This window comes from Martes martes (genome assembly GCF_963455335.1).
Source record: "Martes martes genome assembly, chromosome: 13".
NCBI lineage: Eukaryota > Metazoa > Chordata > Mammalia > Carnivora > Mustelidae > Martes > Martes martes.
Window position 1 is genome coordinate 632,921 of NC_137901.1, and position 17,571 is coordinate 650,491.

General features: G+C 63.9%; 1 protein-coding gene across 2 annotated transcripts in view; it reads right to left on the reverse strand.

The window, feature by feature from the left end:
• Positions 1-17,571, reverse strand: part of NFATC1 (nuclear factor of activated T cells 1) — a 92,898-nt gene that overhangs the window by 29,670 nt on the left and 45,657 nt on the right. For both annotated transcript variants that reach the window (XM_080821717.1, XM_080821716.1), the window contains exons 7-8: positions 15,478-15,533; positions 11,186-11,318 (exon numbers count right to left, since the gene is read on the reverse strand). In XM_080821717.1, the coding sequence (XP_080677843.1) occupies positions 11,186-11,318; positions 15,478-15,533 (189 nt within the window). The remainder of the gene's footprint in view (positions 1-11,185; positions 11,319-15,477; positions 15,534-17,571) is intronic.

Here is a 17,571-nt window from a genome sequence, read left to right on the forward strand (position 1 = left end):
GGGTCAGTGCACCCGCACCACTCTCCCGCCCCTTCGCTGGGAAAGCGGTTTCTCTCTCTTTCCCGGAACTGGGGGTCAGGGCTCTGGCTGAGGGCGAGCCCCAGCAGAGGAGTGTCTAGAGGAAAGTCCCACCGGTTGCAGAAGGGACCTGAGGAGAGCTGGCCCTTCCCTGCGTGGCGTCTATCACGCACGCCCTGGGTCAGGTGACAGGTGCCCGGGAGAAGCCAGAGCCACGGAGGGCCCAAGCGCATGTCCAGAGGAGCCTGCCACTCTCCTTATGGAGGCCACAGTGTCCCCTGGCTCCAGCAGACAGTGTGCAGCTCGGGCAGCAGGGCACCGGGGACCACGGAGACCCCCGGGCTTGTCCACACCCGGGACGCAGCACGTCCCTGGGCAATGGCGTTCCCATGCAGAAACACGGCAGCTGTGTCAGGTCGCCCCTCAGGTAGCCCCCGTGCCCCAAGGGACTTTCTGCCCACTTACAGGCCACCAGCAGCGACCACCCCTGGCCCTGAAGCTACTGAGCCCTCTGCCCCTCCCCCCAGGCCATGGCCTCCAGCTGGGCAGCCCCCTGGGAGAGACTGGGCAGCGCAACCTGACGCGCCCCTATCCCAGAGGTCCGCGTCCACAGACCAGCGGGGTAGACAGCTGGACCCCGGGGTTGCTGGCACGGAGCGGGTGTCCCCACGCTGAGCAGAGCACAGAGCTGGGCCCTGCTCCTCTTACGTGGAGAGAGGGAGCTGTGCGGCAGCCGGACATGTCACCCAGCGGGGGGACCGTCCCACCCACTTCCAGTACGTTGACAATCCAGAAACGGCAGAGGGGATGAAGTCAGCCCGAGAGGCAGACGTCACCTTCTGATGTGGCCCCGAGGACACCGACCCCACGAGACGCCGGGCTGAACGGAACGGTGAAGGTCGACTTCTACATCAGTTCGGTAATTCTCAGAGTTCGTGACCTCAGGAGTATTGACGTAGGTCTGGCAGATTAAACTGAAACCCACCTGGGACTCGGCCTTTGCTGTGCTGATTTCCACCACACGTGGGGGCCAACTTGTCTCTCCCATGAGGTGTCCCGAGCTCCTTAAAAAACTCCCACCCGTCTCCACTGGGAAACGCCAGCGCGCGTGACGCCCCTGCCGCGGAGGGACGGCACGCAGCGAGCGGCCGGGACCAGCGGTTTCAGGAGGCGGGTCGGAGGCTGCCCGCCCTCGGTGGTAGGAGCGAGCTGGCGCCGGCCCCCTTGCGCACGACCGGCGGCCTCTGTCGTTATGACCTGTTTAAGGCTGCCCGGTGGCACCGGCAAGAAGCAGTCCGCCACCGGGCTCCCCGAGGCCCCTTCTGGGAGAGACCCCGCAGCGGCGTCTTGCAGGGCCTCCGTGCGGGCCCACGCCCACCGCCGCCAGGGGACACAGGACGCGCATCACCTTCTGACGGCCGGCGTGGGGGCCCAGGGCAGGGTCACGGCAGGGCCGGCGCGGTGAGGCCGGACCCGCCCGGCACAGCGCTCCGGACCCCACCCGGCTGGGCCTTGTCTGAACAGACGTGCTCCCTCCCTTTGTTTGCAGCCGCTGCCGCCTGCCGGGGTGGGCCTGACCTCTGCCTGCGGCCCCGGGGACAGGCGCCTTCGGGGGAGAGACGCGGGGGCCCTTAACTGACGCAGTGATCCCTCCGCAGGACGACGGGTCTGGAGCAGCAGCGCAGGCAGACCCCAGGGGCTCCGGCTGGGTGGTGGGCTCACAGGATGAGCCCGCGGACCACAGGCCAAGGGCAGCAGACACAGGAGCCCTGGGGCCCCAGGGACATGGCACAGCCTGGAAAACAGCACCCGCTGCCCCCGTGGCCCCCAGAGGAGCTCAAGGGCGCGGACACGCGGCATCTAAATTGCATTTCTCGCGTGGACTCAAAGGAAACGAGCCCCGTCTGTAAACGGGAGCCGGGAGAAGGCTCCTCCTGTCTCCTATTAGCGGGGGACGAGGAGGCTGCGTCCCGCGCGGGGGCCTGGCGTGGTGCAGAAGGCTGCCGGCGGCCTCGTCCGCGGCCCAGAGCCACTTCCTTCCAGACCGGCGCTTGGCGTGACGCAATGTCTGGTTCCCTCCCGGCGTCCACCTCGCTGGTCGGGGCGGGAGGGCAGTGACAGGAGCCCCCGCCCCTGCGCCAGCCGTGAGCTTACGATCCAGATTTATTGCGGCACGCAAACGTGTGAAAGATTAATGCTAATCTTGAGGGCGGCTGCCACGTACAAAGCCTGTTCTCATGGAAAAGGTGCGGTGCCCTCTGTGCCGAGCTGGCGTTCACACCCTGGAGGGCTCGCTTAGCACAGCGGCTGCGTCCCGTGGAGACAGCATGTGTGCAGGAGACCGGGGAGATGTCCCCTCGGCTCCCAAAGCGACGTGCCCTGTCCTCAGTCAAGGAGCAGCTGCTTCAGGGAGGGGCCTTGTCCCTGAGCAGGGACCCCAGGCCCCCAGAGCCAGGCGGCAGCACCTTCTCTCCTGGGCCACGGGCGGACAGAGCATCCGGCAGCAGATGCAGGGCACGGCAGGTGGGACAGGCCTCTCCCCGAGGGGCCCCACGCCACCCAGAGCACCCACGAAGGCTGGCTGTGGGCCAGAGAGCATTCCAGAACAGCCCGGCCGGCCTCGAGGAAGCCCCACGTCGGCACTTGGGCTCCGTCCCGCACGGCAGGGACTCCCGTTCCCGTGAGCACGGCAGAGCCCCTCCTAGGAGCCCCAGCTGGGGTCGGGGGGCTCACGGCAGAACAAGCCCCTTTCCAAATCGCACAGATTTAGGCTCAGGGGCCTTGCAGTTCACAGATTTGGGCTGTGCGGCCTCGACTCACAGACGTGATCAAGAAGCATGTGCCTTGGGGTGCCTGGGTGGCTCAGTGGGTTAAGCTTCTGCCTTGTGCTTGAGTCATGATCTCAGGGTCCTGGGATCGAGCCCCGAGTCGGGATCTCTGCTCAGCGGGGAGCCCGCTTCCCCCTCTCTCTCTCTCTCTGCCTGCCTCTCTGCCTACTTGTGATCCCTGTCAAACAAATAAATAAAATCTTAAAAAAAAAAAAAAAAAGAAGCGTGTGTCTTGTGACACCCTATCCCACCTCCTTTACACGTCGCTTGACACCGAGTGTGCAGCACACAACCCGGCCAGGCTCAGGGGCTCCCAGGACAACCAGCGTCTGGGTCACAGCTGCCTGGTTACGCAGGGATACGACACACGTGCTGAATGTCCACCACTGGCTGCTTCCACAGGGGAGGTGAACGGAGACAGCCAGGGACCCCGGGCTGACGCTGACGCAGCCCCAGGCCAATAGTGGGACCCAGGAGTAGGGCCTTGACCCCCAGGGCCCCGCCTGGATGCAGATGGCAGCGGTGGCCAGGACTAGCTCCCGCAGGCGGCTCGGAGTGACGTGACGGGATTCCTGCCGGGCAGCGCTCAGACTGCCCCAAGGCCTATGGGACCGCCATCCCCAAGCACGCACGGGGACACCATCCCCTCTTACATGTATCCATCCCTCCCGTGTGTTCCCTGTGTCCTGCCCGTCGTCGGGCGCAACCTGTCTTCTAGCTGAAGGGCCAAGTTGAGCAACTCACTCTCGAAGTGCTGTTCAGGCCGACGCTCTGGCCCAGGGGCCGCCCGAGGCCTGAGGTGGGGGGAGACAGACGTTCTTCCCGCTCGTAAGGGAGACGTCTGGGGACTGGGTCACACTGAGCACCAGCACCTCACGCACCCCGCTCTTTTCTCCAGAAAATCACGATGGCACCCAGCAGACACGGACTGCCGAGCCGTTCCGCGCATCCGTGATCTCGCGCCCAGCGCCCAGCGCGGAGCCCAGATGCGAATCACACAGGGGCGCACGACTGAAGGGTTCTCCGGCTCCGGAGCGGCGTGAACAAGGACACGCCTCCGCCTGCGCCTCTTCTTTCAGACGCTCCCTCTCAAGCGCGCCGTGTCTGCACACGCGGACGGGTCGCGGCCACAGCTAGGGTGAGAAGTCCGTCCCTCGGGGACAGTCACCAGCCCGTCGCCCTGAGCGTTCCGCCCAGAGGCCCCAGTCCTGTAGGGAGCCGCAGACTGCAGGGCGCTGAGGCTGTGGACCCCCGTGGGCCTGTGTCCCTGGCCCCACGACAGATTCCCATCTACCCAGCAGATGGCAAGGGCCACCCACAAGCAGTCCATGTGTCTCCATGTCCAAATCATTGCCTCTAGCCGGCACGGGGAGAAGCTGGGGACCAAGAGTTGGGGTCCTCCTCCTTGGTCTCAGACAAGCCAGGGATGTTGCTACCGACTGAGTCCTGTTCCCCGAACCCAGAGACGGAAAGCCCGACTTCGCTGTGGCTTTATCTCGAGATAAGGCTTTGGGGGTGGTTATAACTAAACGAGGTTCTGGGGGTCCCTGATCCTACAGGGACGTGCTCTGAGAAGAGAAAGAGAGAGATCTCTGTCCGCTGTGTAAGGATCGGTGGGAAGGTGGCGTCGTCCCCTGGAAGCCGTCCTTCCCAGATCTGAGCCGCCGGCCCTGAGCCCCCAGGACGTCCAGCCCCAGACCCGAGCGTGGCGGACATCCTGGCAGACTGCCCTTCTTCTGCACAAGCCCGGGGTCCGTGGGTGGTGGCGCACGCCGAGGAGCCCGGGATGCTGCAGGGACCTGCGGCAGGAGCCGCCCCGGCCACGCCCTTCTCCCTGCGCACACCCGCCGGCCCCTCCCAGGGACGCTGCACGGTCCCGCACAAAAGGTGTTTTGTCCTAAGCCCCCGAGAACAAAGCTCAGATTGTTTTCTGTTTGTTGCATGACATTAAAGGCCCAGTTTACCATCGGTATAAACACCCACGACGAGAACTTCAGGGCCTTTTTCAAATAACGAGAACGGAGAGGCAGTAACGAGCCACGGGAAGTACCAGCCCGAGGCGCAAGGCTGCGCCGTCTCTCCACGCCTACGGCCCACAGTGAATTCCGGGGCGGTTGGGGGCGCAGACACCAGCAGGCGAGCGAGTGCACACAGAGGACACTTTACCTCGGATCCCGTCTGTCTTCCTTTGGGGACCTGCTCCCTGTCCTTCCCACAACAGCTTCACCAGCGTCCACGCCCAACACGCCAGGTTTCCAGCAAGGGCCGGGCCTTGGGGGTCAGGTTGTGACAGTGTGGCCGTCCCCACTCCACTCCAGTGACAGAGGGCTGGCAGGTGTCAGGGATGGGGCTGGCTCCCCGACGGGGCACCAGCCCCCACCTCCCCCGGACTCCCAACCATGGAAGCTACGACCTGCTCAGGCCGACGGCAGACCACGGTGAGAACGGGCCACACACGCCAGGAGATGCGTCGAGCGTTCTCATCCGAGAGTCGCCAAAACTGCCTTTGCAGGGCACAAGATGCGCAGTGCTGGGTGCCGCCCCGCAGCCGCTCCGAGGCGGGGTTCCGGGCAGAGCCCCGAGACCGCACCTCCCTGACCGCTGGCGGGAGCAGCTCCCGGGAGACCGGACGCCCACGTGCATCATGCAGTGTCAAGTTTTCTCCACGCACGTCCCTCTGTGTTCGGAGGCCCGTGCCCCCCCCCCCGCCCCCTCGGCCCCCATTTCCTGGCCTCCAGTGTCCCCTAGACGTGTTCCCAGAGCTCTGTGCCACTCCACTGTTCCACGGACGGGCCGGATCCCCGCTCTTCCGCGTGGCTCAGACCCAGGCTCCCCGTCCCGCAGTCGCTCTGGTGCAAGTTCCAAGTCTTCTCCCCGTGGCTGGGACGCCAGGCAGCCTGAAGTTAAACGCGGTCCACGTCCGCTTGCCGGGAGCCCACAGCCGACAGCAAGGTGAGCGCCCTACAGACCAGGGGGAGAAGCCGCGTCCCGAAGGTGGTGCAGGACGTGGTCCCCACACCCGCGCCACGGAGCTGCGCCCACGCGGGAGGAAGCCGGCCCACCTTCCCGAGCCCAGGGACGGTTCCCGAACCCTCGCGGCCCGCCAGCGGCCCCCTCACCGCTACACATCTGGCTGAAAACGGGAAAGGGACATTAGGGTACAGGCCCCCCATTTTCTGGCTAAAATAGCAAGAGAGTCAGACTTACTAAAAACAGCGTCACGCCGGTCGTGAGAAGCGCTGAGGAGGAACGCTGGAGTGTCCCACCTGACCGCACGCACTGCTATGCGCTGACCCTGTCCCACCGCTGGCAGGCTCGCTCCCGCTGAGCTCACCACGTGGCGGAGCTGACGTGGGGAGAACGTTCCAGAATGTCCATGACCGCGGCCACAGCAGGCCTGCAGGCGGGCGTCCCGTGTGGGCCAGGGCCGTGCTCTCTCTGCCCAGCACCTCCTGCCTGCCTCCCACCGCCAAGGCCAGCTGTTTTGCCTTTAGGAGGGAGTCCCTGGGATGGACAGCCCCTCAGCCACCCGGGCTGACCTGACCCTCCACACCGGTGGTCAGAAATGTGGCATCATCTGCTTTATTCGGAACCTGCAGGTCTCCTGGGCCAGGTGAAACTCCGGAGGAGCCTGTCCAAGGGCGCGCTCCCACCCAGCCCGGGCAGGGGGGCCGCGCGGTCCCCGAGGCGTCTCCCGATGGTCTCCCCCACCCAGCTTCTACATGGACCGTGTGGAGGCCATAGCTCTGGGATGAGGCTTTAATGCCGAGGTCTGGGGGGTCCCTGTGAAGGCAAAGGCCCCGGGGGAACCAGCGCGGCCCCAGCCACACGCCCAGCCGCCCCCGAGAGCCGCGCGTGCGCAGAGCTGGAGCAAGGACGGTCCTGGCCGTCCGGCCCGTGGGCCCCTCCAGGCTGGCTCTTCCCGCCGGCAGCCGCGGCTCTGGGGTCCACTGCCCAGGATACCCGGAGCTGCCTGCTGGGCCCGACACCTCGACGCTGAGGGTTTCTGGACTACACGACGCAAACAGAAAACAGAACCGACCCCCTCTTCCACCCGTCCCCGTCTCACGAGGGCCACGGACGACTGGAGGCGCACGTCCGTCTGGCGGCGAGCAGGGAAGCGTGGTGCTCCGCTCCTCGTGCGGCTCGCGATGGGCCTGCAGAGCCCGTCCCCGCCACCTGGGCACCTTCCCTCCCGGCGGGCGGAGGCGGTTTCCTTCCCACAGTCCCGAGAGGGTTTGTGAGAGCAGCAGCCCCACACTGAGGACCGTGTGTCCTGCCCACGAAGGTCAGGCAGGCCCCGGACCTCCGACTAAGGTGTGTCCCCAAAGCCGTCCCCGGCCAGGGGCCCCAGGATCCCCACCTGCTCTGCTGCCCGCCGACAGGGCCCGGGGGCCATCACAGGGCCCTGCTGGGAGACCCCCTGAAAACACCTCAGACGCAGAGACGTGCACACCAAGACTCGATCACGGGTCAGGATTCATCTTCTCATTTTAGAGACAGACGGACTCTGGAAGGTACGCGGGGCCCTCCTTGGAACGTCCCATTCCTTCCCGTCCGAGCCCCCGCCCCCGGCACCGGGGGGCCGTCGGGAACTAAGCCCAGGGCCAGGAACCGCGGCGGCAGCGCCGGCTCTCTCAGCCCTCCCTCCGGGCGGGGCGCGGGGACAGCTGTGGACCGGACCCGCTGGGGCAGGGTCTGTCTCCAGGACGGGACCAGGGCGCCCTTGGCTCACAAGGCCCGACCGCAGATGGGACCCTCCCCTTCCGCGAGACCGCACTTGGGCACGAACGACAGCGGCGGACGAGCCACAGGAAGACGGCTCTGGCTCCGTGTGCCGCGTGCCGTGTCTTCCGGAACCGCACGGAAGCTTTCCACTGTTGCCGTCAGCAGCCGCCCCGGGGATGCCACGCGGGCAGAGACTCTGCTCTGTCCTCATTCAGCCGGAAACGTGCCCCCATCAACACTGGGCCAACCCCGAGGGGCGAGGGAGCAGACCAGCCGCCCCAGACGCGGGCCGACCGGAGCCCGCCTCCCTGCTGGGCCGTGCCCAGGCCCACCGCGGACAACCGCACCGACGCGGGGTCCCCTCGGGCGGCTGAGGGTATGGGTGGAGGGTGAGGTGGGTGCCATCCCGGGCAACGGAGCTCAGTTTGCCTGCTGTGACCAGAAGCGAGGAAGGCGACGAGAGGGGGACACGGGGGGCCCCCATGTGCCCCCAAGCCACGAGCACTTTGATCCTCGGCCTTCCCTGTGCTCCCACGGGCCGCACGGGGGCAGCGAGGGTCCCTGCCGCTCCGTGCGAGGATGGCCTCCCGGGGGCACTGCCTCTTGGGGTCCCAGCTGTGAGAGCCCACAGTGTGTCTCCCACCATGGGGAGACGTGGGGCCCCACCACCCCCTGCGCCCACGGCTAATTCTGGTGGAAAACCTGGGATGGCACTTGATTTTACATATCTGCTCGTGAGAGTGACCTTGACAGGTTTAAGTGAATTTACTTCCCAGGCCTTGCACATCTCAACAGCAGATTCAATGACCTTGAAAAGCCTGTGCCGTTGAAATACGCCGCTGGAATATGGCCAGGGCTCGGCTGTACCCCCCGCCAGACGCCAGCACGCCTGTGAAAGGACCCACCGCCCACGGGAGCACAGCGGCACCTCACAAACGGGGTCGCGGAGGAGAAGGAGCGACCGCGAGGAACTCAGAATCCGCTGGGGGTCTTCTGGCTAAGTGTCCCTGCAAAGCTCTCGTCCGCACGGCACGTGTCGCCCGAGGTGACGGTCCGCTGTCGGGGGGCTCGGCCTGGCGCGGCGAGGCGGGGACACTCTCTGAGCAGCACGCCCGGACGCAGACGCGCTGGGGCTGAGCACGCGGCCTCCGCGCCTGCCATCACCCGGGCGGGCCTGCCGAGCGCGGCGGGGAGGAACCCCAGACAGCGCGGTGGCCGGGAGGAACACCAGACACACGAGCTCCAGTTTTCTGTTCGTTCTCTTGTTTATTTTCAAAACCACAGAAGGGTCGCCCCCTGCGAGTCAGCCACGAAGTCAGGTGCTGGCCGACATCCCTGCTCTCGGGAGCTTACAGTCTAGTGGCCCGTGGGCGTGGTCCCAACGCCCCAGGCGGGCCAGAGACGAGACCAGCCACCCCGGGAGGCCAGGGCCAGGCCGGGGTGTTCCCAGGGGCCGGCAGCGTGGATGCCTCGGGCTCTCAGGGGCTGTGGCGAATCTCAGGGACAGAAACGTGGGAGACGCTGACACGTGATGGAGGCAGACAGGCCACCACGACGGCAGGGGTGTGCGCAGCCCAGACAGACCGGCCACCGCTCCAGGGACGGACTCTGTCTAGGATGGTGCATCGGCTACAGATGGGGGTCCACGTGGGCTACGTTTTAGAGCACGGGTGTGAGAAGCAGGGCAGATGACAGCATGGTGACAAGGGTCCGGGGGTGCACAGAGAGGGCAGTGATGGGGGTCTGGGAGTGGACAGAAAGGGTGCTGACGGGGGTCCTGGAGCAGAGGGAGAGGATGGTGACAGGGGTCTGGGGGCAGACGGAGCGGATGGTGATGGTCCGAGGGGCAGACAAGAGGGTGGTGACGGTGGTCTGGGGGTGGACAGAGCGGGTGATGATGGGGGCCCGGGGCGGATGGAGAGGGCAGTTATGAGGGTCCTGAGCAGAGGGAGAGGGCGTGACAGGGGTCTGGGGGCAGGCGGAGAGAGCAGTGATGTTGGGGTCCGGCCCCAGGGGTAGAGGGTTGTCAGGATGGGATTCCCACTGCAGGGTGGACAGACAGGATGGCACACGCACAGCCCTCCAAACCCCCTTGTCTTAGTAACGTGTCCTCGGGGGCTCGGCACCCCCACCTGTAGGAAGGGCGTGCAGGTCACGGGCACGGGCCCTCTCCCACTGCCCCTGGAGCAGGGACTGCAGAAAACATCGACGTGAAAGATATCGTCTGACCTGCCTTAAAAGGCAATTTTTCTTATAAAGCGTGGTTTTCTTTAAAACTTCAATTTTTGGTCAACCGTGCTTGAAGTTTAATGAGGATAAAATCATTACATTCTCAAAAATTGACTAAATATTTTGTCTTGTACGATGCACTGCCCCTGAGGCCGCAGAGCACGCAAACCCGGGCGGGTCACGGAACATGAGAGCGCACAACCCCGGCGGGGCAGCTCACGGGCACACACCCCTTTTCGGCAGTCCCAGCCGACGGCCCCTCAGGAGGGGGTGACTTTACAAGAGCCTATCATCACTCAATCTTGAAAGGCACGGCTATCATTTGCCCAAAAAAACAGCTAATTCTAACTGAGATCAACACAGATATTCTAAGCTTTGCTACGATCTAGTCTATTTCGTAAACGACATGTTATGGTTAAAGAGAACTAAACCCTCAGAGAAGCTTGATTTTACTGGGAAAACAAGGTGGCTGCTTTCGCAATAGTTTTAAGCACTTAGCTATTGTCCCTCTTAAATTATACGAATCTCCTAAGTTTTTAGAGCAACTACTGTACAAAAAGACTGGGCAGAGGGGAGCGGACACAGAACACGATTGAATTGAGGAGGACAAGCGACACTGCGCTCTCTGAGCACACGGCCGACCCGGCCCGCAGAGCACCAGCCGGTGCCTCGAGGACAATGCCCGGCACATTTACTTTCTCCTAGTTCGGGGGGAAAAAACACCGCAGTGTTTTCTTTAAGGAAACACCTTAAGCTGAAAAGGCAAACTGATTTTCCTAAGTCCTAAGCGTCTCTCCTGCAAGCAGAAACGTCCCAGTGAGGAGCGTTTTCAGTCGAGTGACAGGCGCTCGGCCCGAAGGCCTCCCGCGCCCCGGGAACGCGATCACTCACGAAGGAGCGTGACTCGGGGCGCGGGCGCGAGCACAGACCATTCATGTTAGTTAATGACCACATCAAGCACGGGCCTTTGGGCTCAAGACCGTAGGGTTATTTCTAACGGCACCTGCAAAATAATTTTAACTATTTGCTTCTCCACCGTAAGCATCTGCAGGATTTAAAGGCGCGCCCAGACCGCCTCGGCCTCAGCACGGAAGGCTGCACGGTTTCTCCCCCGGGGCTGTTCTATATTTGCAGGCAGCAAAACCATCAGTAATCACCCCAATATGCAGCTCCCGCCTACAGCAGTAATGAGGAAAAATACACCGAAAGCTTCACTTTTTTCTTTAAGTATCGAGGACATGCTCTGGCTAATGGGACAAAACACCGCTGAAACGCACAACCACACTGTTTCATGGCGGCAGCGTCTCGGCCTTTCTGGGTCTCTCAGAAAAAGTGCCCCCTTGGTTCGCTTTCGGCGCGTAAGGCTAGCAAGAGCGTGTTACCGTCCGCGGGGAGGTAGGTGAAGCGCTGGCTCTGGCTCCTCTTCCTCTTCCCGTTGCAGACGTAGAAACTGACTTGGACGGGGCTGGTTATTCTCTGGTTGCGAAACGGCGGGATCTCGACCACCAGCGAGTTCTGGTGAGAAACGGCAGAGGAGGGGGACGGTGAGCATCTCACAGACACGACGCACCCACACGGGCCCCTCCAGAGCTCCGAGCGGCCCCGGCGGCCCGCGAGAAGGGGCCCGCACAGAGCCCGCCTGGGACGCAGGCGCACGCGTGTGGATCGAAGCCGCCCGGTCCATGCGGGCGGCCTGCGCATCCGAAGCCGACCGGCGGTGTATGCGGGGGAGGCCGGCGGGGGCCTCGGCTCAGACGCTGCCGACTCGTCCCGGCGTGAGGCCGCCGGGGCTCCTCTGAGCAGAACGGCCCCACGGCAGCAGAGGTCCTCGAAAGACCCCTGCATCTGCCGGCCCGAACCAAAAGGGCCAGCGACCTTTGGCAACGAAAGCAGCCTCCCAGCGGGCTTGCAGATGGCGCTGCGGGCACCTGTTCAGGGAACGCGATGACAGGCCGGGGCAGGAGCTTCCCGGACACAGGCCCGGGGCAGGTTCTGTGATGAAGGCCCAGCGCCCACCAGGGCCTCCCAGACGCCCTCCGACAGAAGGTGGGCGAGCTCAACTCGAGCAGGCTGGGGGGCGGGGGGACACTTAGCAAGCAAGGCACAAATGCGGACAGGACAGCTCACGGTGGGGGCCATTAACCTCTCCCAGAAGAAGTTATGCTCCTTCGAGTGCGGATCTGAAACAGTCCGGGGGGGGTGCACGGCGTGATGGGAGACACAGGCCGCCCAGTCCCCACCCACGTCCGTGTCGGTGTGCGCGGGCGCACCACTCAGTGCCCGACCCTGGGCCCAACGCCAGTCAGGGGACGGGTCCTCCCAGGCGCCCATGCTGGGCTCGACTCGCTGGTGGGGGGTGGGGACAGAAACAAAATGTTTCTCTCATTTTTTTTGGTCAAGTGATGTAAGTTAGCAAGTGGAGAGCAAGAAGGAGAAAAACCCACTGTATCAGGTTTTTGTTAAACTGCAGCTTGTCACCCGGTTTCACAGCAAAATTGACTGAATTGTGTTAGCGATGGAATCTTAAAATGAAACCAAAGAGAACTTTAGGCCCAACCTTTCCCTTTTACAGACAAGGGAACCCAGGCTCAGAAGCCTGCTGCCGCGGGCGGGCGCCGAGAGCAGGGCCCCTGCGGGCTCCATCCCAGGGCCACGCTGGCCCCGAAGTGTTTGACGGCCTCAGTGTCCACGTCCCACTGGGAAGAGGCAACGAGCAGCATCTCCTTCTGCCTGAGACCTTGTCCCCTTAGCAAAGAGAACCCTGCAGACGTGGGGCTGATGGGGCCAAGGGTGGGTCCCCGGGGGGCGGACGAGGGTGCCGTGGGGGGTGGAGAATGCGTGGCCGGGGCCCGGCTCTGGGCCGCACCGAGTCTCGGCCTCGCTGCCGGCACAGGAAGCATAAGAACAGAGACGCTGCGTCCAAGGACTGGACTATGTGGCCGGGGACACGGCAGCGGATGCTGTCCCCCCGACCCGAGCTACTGCGGAGCACAGAGCGGGTCTGACCCCACAGAAGAGAAGACACAGGGACGAGGAGGTCCTCCTGACGCGGTAGCTCGGGATAAACTGAGCCGTGTGGGGCCACGGGAGGAGCATCCACGGAGGGTCCCCCAGGGCAGATGCAGGCGTCCAGGTAGGACAGTGCGGCCCCTGGGCCAGGCTCGACTTTGTGGGCTTGGTTTTTATGGGTTCCAAGAGACCGGGGGCCTGTTCTGACGCAACAGAGGCAGAGGCTCTCCGCACACATAAGCTGCGCACAGCACCGTCCTCGCGGGAGCGGTGCAGGACTGGCAGCTGCGAAGGTGCGGCAAGAGGACATCCGTCGTCCCCAGAAAAGCGGGGTCACAAGCGGCACGCGGACCACCCGCCGCACTCGCTTTGAAAAACCCCACCGTCTGCTGGGCACGGCAGCACCTAAACCCAGCCGGCCTTGCTCGCGCGGCTCACAAAGTGCACACGACATAGTGAACGCGTGTGTGTCGATGTGTGCACATGCGCACACACGTACTCACACTGCCATGCGCATGTACAAGCTCACACACACACACACCCCCAGACCCACACATACACGCCCACACGTTCACACACATGCACACGTCCACCCACACCCACACGCACGCACACACATACACGTACACACACGTCCACGCGCACCCACGCCACGGAAAGCCAGGCAGGACCAAACGGTAGCAGTGGTGAAATTGCGTGAGGTGCCTGCGTTTTTCACTCCTTCTTACGTTTTCCAAATTTCCACAATGAATACCCTGTTCCTTCATGATGTAAAAGCCTCGATGAAGAGGTGAGAAGCTTGATGTGCAGAGCGAAAGCACACCCTCGTTCACACGCACCGTTAACGTCAACGTCTCTCTCACACCCGTTTTTACCTGCTGACCTTCCTTCCAAGGACGCAAACGCTCCAGCCAAACAGCAAAGTCAACGACACTAAACCTGACTGTGGAAACTTGGCAGGAATTGTCTGGAAACGAAAAGCCGTAGGATTCCTGCAGCTTCTTCCCTGCTTGGGGGAGAGGGGGCCGGGGGGCCCTCACAGGCCTGGGCGCACAGGGAGGTGCTGGAGGCGGCCGGCGGCGGCGTCCCGCGGCCAGGTGTCTGCTTACGACAAACCCGGGAGCCATCTGCACCTGGAGGCCCTGCTGAGCCAGGAGTGCCCGGCGGGGAACCGCGCTGCCCGCAGCACGCGGGGCGTCCTCGGGCTTCTCGGGCAGGCGGGAAATGGGACGGGGCCTGCAGGGGCCCGTGTGCTCGTGGGAGGTCCCGAGGGCGGGAGGAGGCCTGGACATCATGGGAGGGGACTGAGCTCCCGGGCACAGGTTTCCCCTGGGGCCAGGGAGGAACCTTTTCCATCCGACACCAGTTGTAGAGGCTTCTGGTAAACGGATTAGAGCTTTGGAAAGGGAGGCTGAAATCATAGGTAACCTACTGGGTTCTGATGCAGCCGCCTGCGGGGGACCCGGGCTGCCTGGGCTCGCCGTGCGCAGCCGTCAGACGACCGCCTCCACGGCGTCAGACGACCACCTCCACGGCGGCCAGGGCTCCCCTCCTGACTCGGGAGTCCCTCCAGCCGCAGGGCAGAGAGGATGACCTAACAGCTTCAGAAATCCCCCCACCCAAAGGCTCCCTGGGAAGCCTGCTGTAACAGCCGGGCCCCCGGAGCCCCAGGAACATAGTACACTCCCTCCCGAAGCACTGAATAAGCCGACTTCCCTCTTCCCTGCACTGTCAGAACGGCCACACAGCCTGCCCGCGGCCAGCAGGGTGAGCGAGGGGCCGCACGCGCCCATCCATGGGCAGGACGGTGAGCTACGGAGCTTGGGAGAACTTTGAATTTCTTCCCCCAGCCACCGGCTGGGCACAGTGGACGTCAGGTGAGCCCGAAGACGCCTGCTGCCTCTCTAGGACCAAGCAGCGCACACACGCTGCGCGGGAGACCTTAGTCCCACCGCACCGAGAATCCCTTCCGACCTGGACAGGCGGACCATCGGACCCAGCTAGCCACTGTCTCAAAGCAGCCCACGTTCAACCCCAAGGCCCCGGTGAAGGGGATGGTGGGCAGAACGGCGTGCCGGCCAGCACGAGCCACAGAAAGCCGGCGTAGGGCACCATCCATCGGCACCCGTGGGGGTACCTGCAGGTGCAAACCGTACCGAGGGGCCGTGGGCAGCCGAGCGTCGGGTGGGGCGTGTGTGGCGGGTGTCTGCGGGCCTCACCTCCGCGGCCTGCCAGCGCCTACACGAGATCTGACCACACCTAGTTCCCGTGCGGAACGATAGCCTGCTGGGTGACGGGTGCCAAGAACGCCGGTGGGACCTCGTGCGGCCCGGCATGCAGGGGCAGGTGAGGGGCCCACTCATGCTCACAGCAGCGGGCTTCCCGTGGGACCACCAGGAGGGGCACCCGGTGCGAGCCCCCGGCCCCCGCAGGAGCCGGCAGCCCTCAGTGCTGGGTGCTTCCCGGGCCGGGGTCCTGCCTCCAGCAGGTCCTGTGTCCCCAGAGCACGAGCTCCCAGAAGCGCTTCACCGTAGTTTCTGCTTTATGCTCCGGGATTCTGTGTGGTGGTTCTCATGGCTCCTGCTTCGCACACAGCCTGGCACCCCCAGCGCAGCCTCCAGAGCCGCCCCGCGCCACCGTGGGCTGCGTGTCCGGCCGTACTCACCGGCTTGCACAGCTCTCTGTCCGTCTTCGCCTCCATCTCCCAGATGTGGTGACCGTCTAGAAGAAAGGGGCAGAGGGAAGCGCATCACTCCGGGGGCTGACTGAGCCCACCGCCCAAACCGAGGGACTTCGCCAAGCACAGGGGACCCCGGAGACCGCCGCCCTCTGACTAGCTCGGGCCCCACTGGCTGTTAGCTTGTAAGAACGAACAGTCGCGTGCGGGTCAACAGCAGAGAGGATGTGCCCGGCCCAGACGTGCGGCAGGGAGCCTGGTGAAAAAGGCCCTGGGCCGTGTGGGAGGGAACCTCATGCAGGGAGCACCCCAGAAATCTGCCCCCACCCCGCCTACATCCACAGGCACAAGCTTGGTCACGGGAGTGTGAGGCCAGGAGAAACGCCAGGACCCAGGAAGACGCGCGGCCCTCAGACCTGGACCCGGGTGTGCGTCCCGCCCGCCCCCTCCCCCTCCCCCCTCCCGGTCCCTTCACCGGGGAGTGCGGGCCGAATGGCCTGGGCCTGCAACGCCTGTGCATGTCCCAGGAGCAGAGCGCTTCTAACGAGTGAGGGCCCAGGACCCACAGTCCGGCCTCTGCTCATGGGAGCCGCCAGCTAAACGAGAAAGTCCTTTCTGTGACAACTTCTCGCCACATCAGGATACAGAAATGCAAAACATGGTATTTTTATCCTTACCCCAGCGGCCGTTTGCATGTTTAAAAAAAAGTAAAAAGCCTCCCAACCGGCCTTGAAAGGCTCAGTGTCCCGCAGGCCCAGGCCGGCGAGGGAGGGAGCCCCGAGAAGCCCGCTGGCGGGAATGTCAGCAAACCAAGTTCTTGGCCTTTGGAAACCCTCTACCGCTGGCCAACTGTGTGGGGACTGGCGGGTAGCTAATCTGAATGGGCAGGGGTCAGTCTCCTGCCAAGGTGTCCCCCCTCCCCATCTTCTATCAACTCTGTCCCCTGTGAACAATGACAGTGAAACATACTTAGTTTCTGCTCCTGCTCTGTTTGCAAAAAAGACATGTGTGCATCTCACAGACCCTAAACTATATAAACGAAGTAGACAAAATCTGTTTGTGCCTGACAGTGCGGGCGGGCAGGGGTGGAGGGTGGGGACAGAGAGAGGAAATGTGAGTCACCCAGAGCCCGGAGCAGGGTCAGCTTGCCAGGACCACACCAGCCTCTCGGGACGCCCGAGGTCCCAGCACACATTACCCACCAGATGAACCCACTCAGTGATAAAATGCAGACCAGCAGCCCAAGGGATCAGCGTCCACATCTCCTCCAGCAAAACAGAATCAGAAATAAAACTACCCCGGGCCGTTCTCCACGGCACCAAGACTTGCACAAAGCTGCTCACTTCCCAGAGGGCAGAAGCACCCCCACCCCCGGCTCCCAGAGCTGATGGACGACCCCGAGCCGTGGGAACTGGCGATGCTGCCCTGCGTGTGGACCAGACAAGCCGTCCGGGCCACACAGGCCAGACTGGCCTCGGGCTCGTGGGCAGGAGCCCCGCCCACCACTGGCCGAAGGAAATCGAAGTTGTTCTTCCTGCAAGCAAGTTCCTCGTGTTTGGTGCCTCTTAAAACAACTTTAGAGAAACAGAACTTTCAGCGTTACGGCCTGGACGGCGGGGGCAGCCCTGGCCGCTGCTGGCTCTCGTCTGTCGGTGGAAAGCGTGGCTCGGGTTTCCCTGAGGAAATCCCAAGAGTGTCCGGGCCTCCCGGTGGGGGACCACAGCCAGCATGCGGGGGTGGGAGGGAAACTGAGGCCCACAAGGGGCAGGGAGAGGGCGTTTGGCAACAAGGGGACCCCACGCCCACCATCTGCCCTCCAGGAGGGGTCAGAGCAGACCCGGCCTTCCTGTGAACACGTCATCCACGTCGCGAAGCTGACGGAGTCCCCGTGGGCCGCAGCCCGTGCGCCAGCAGAGCCCCTCCTGGGCCTGTGGGTGCCCGTCCTCGACCGAGTGTCAGCCCAGGGCCAACAAGCCACACAGGCCCCGTGTGCACGCCACGTTCAGCTTCCCCAACACCAGCCCTGCCAGGCGCGGGTCAACGGACCCTCAGCACCGCCGCTAACCGCCAGCTTCAGGAAGG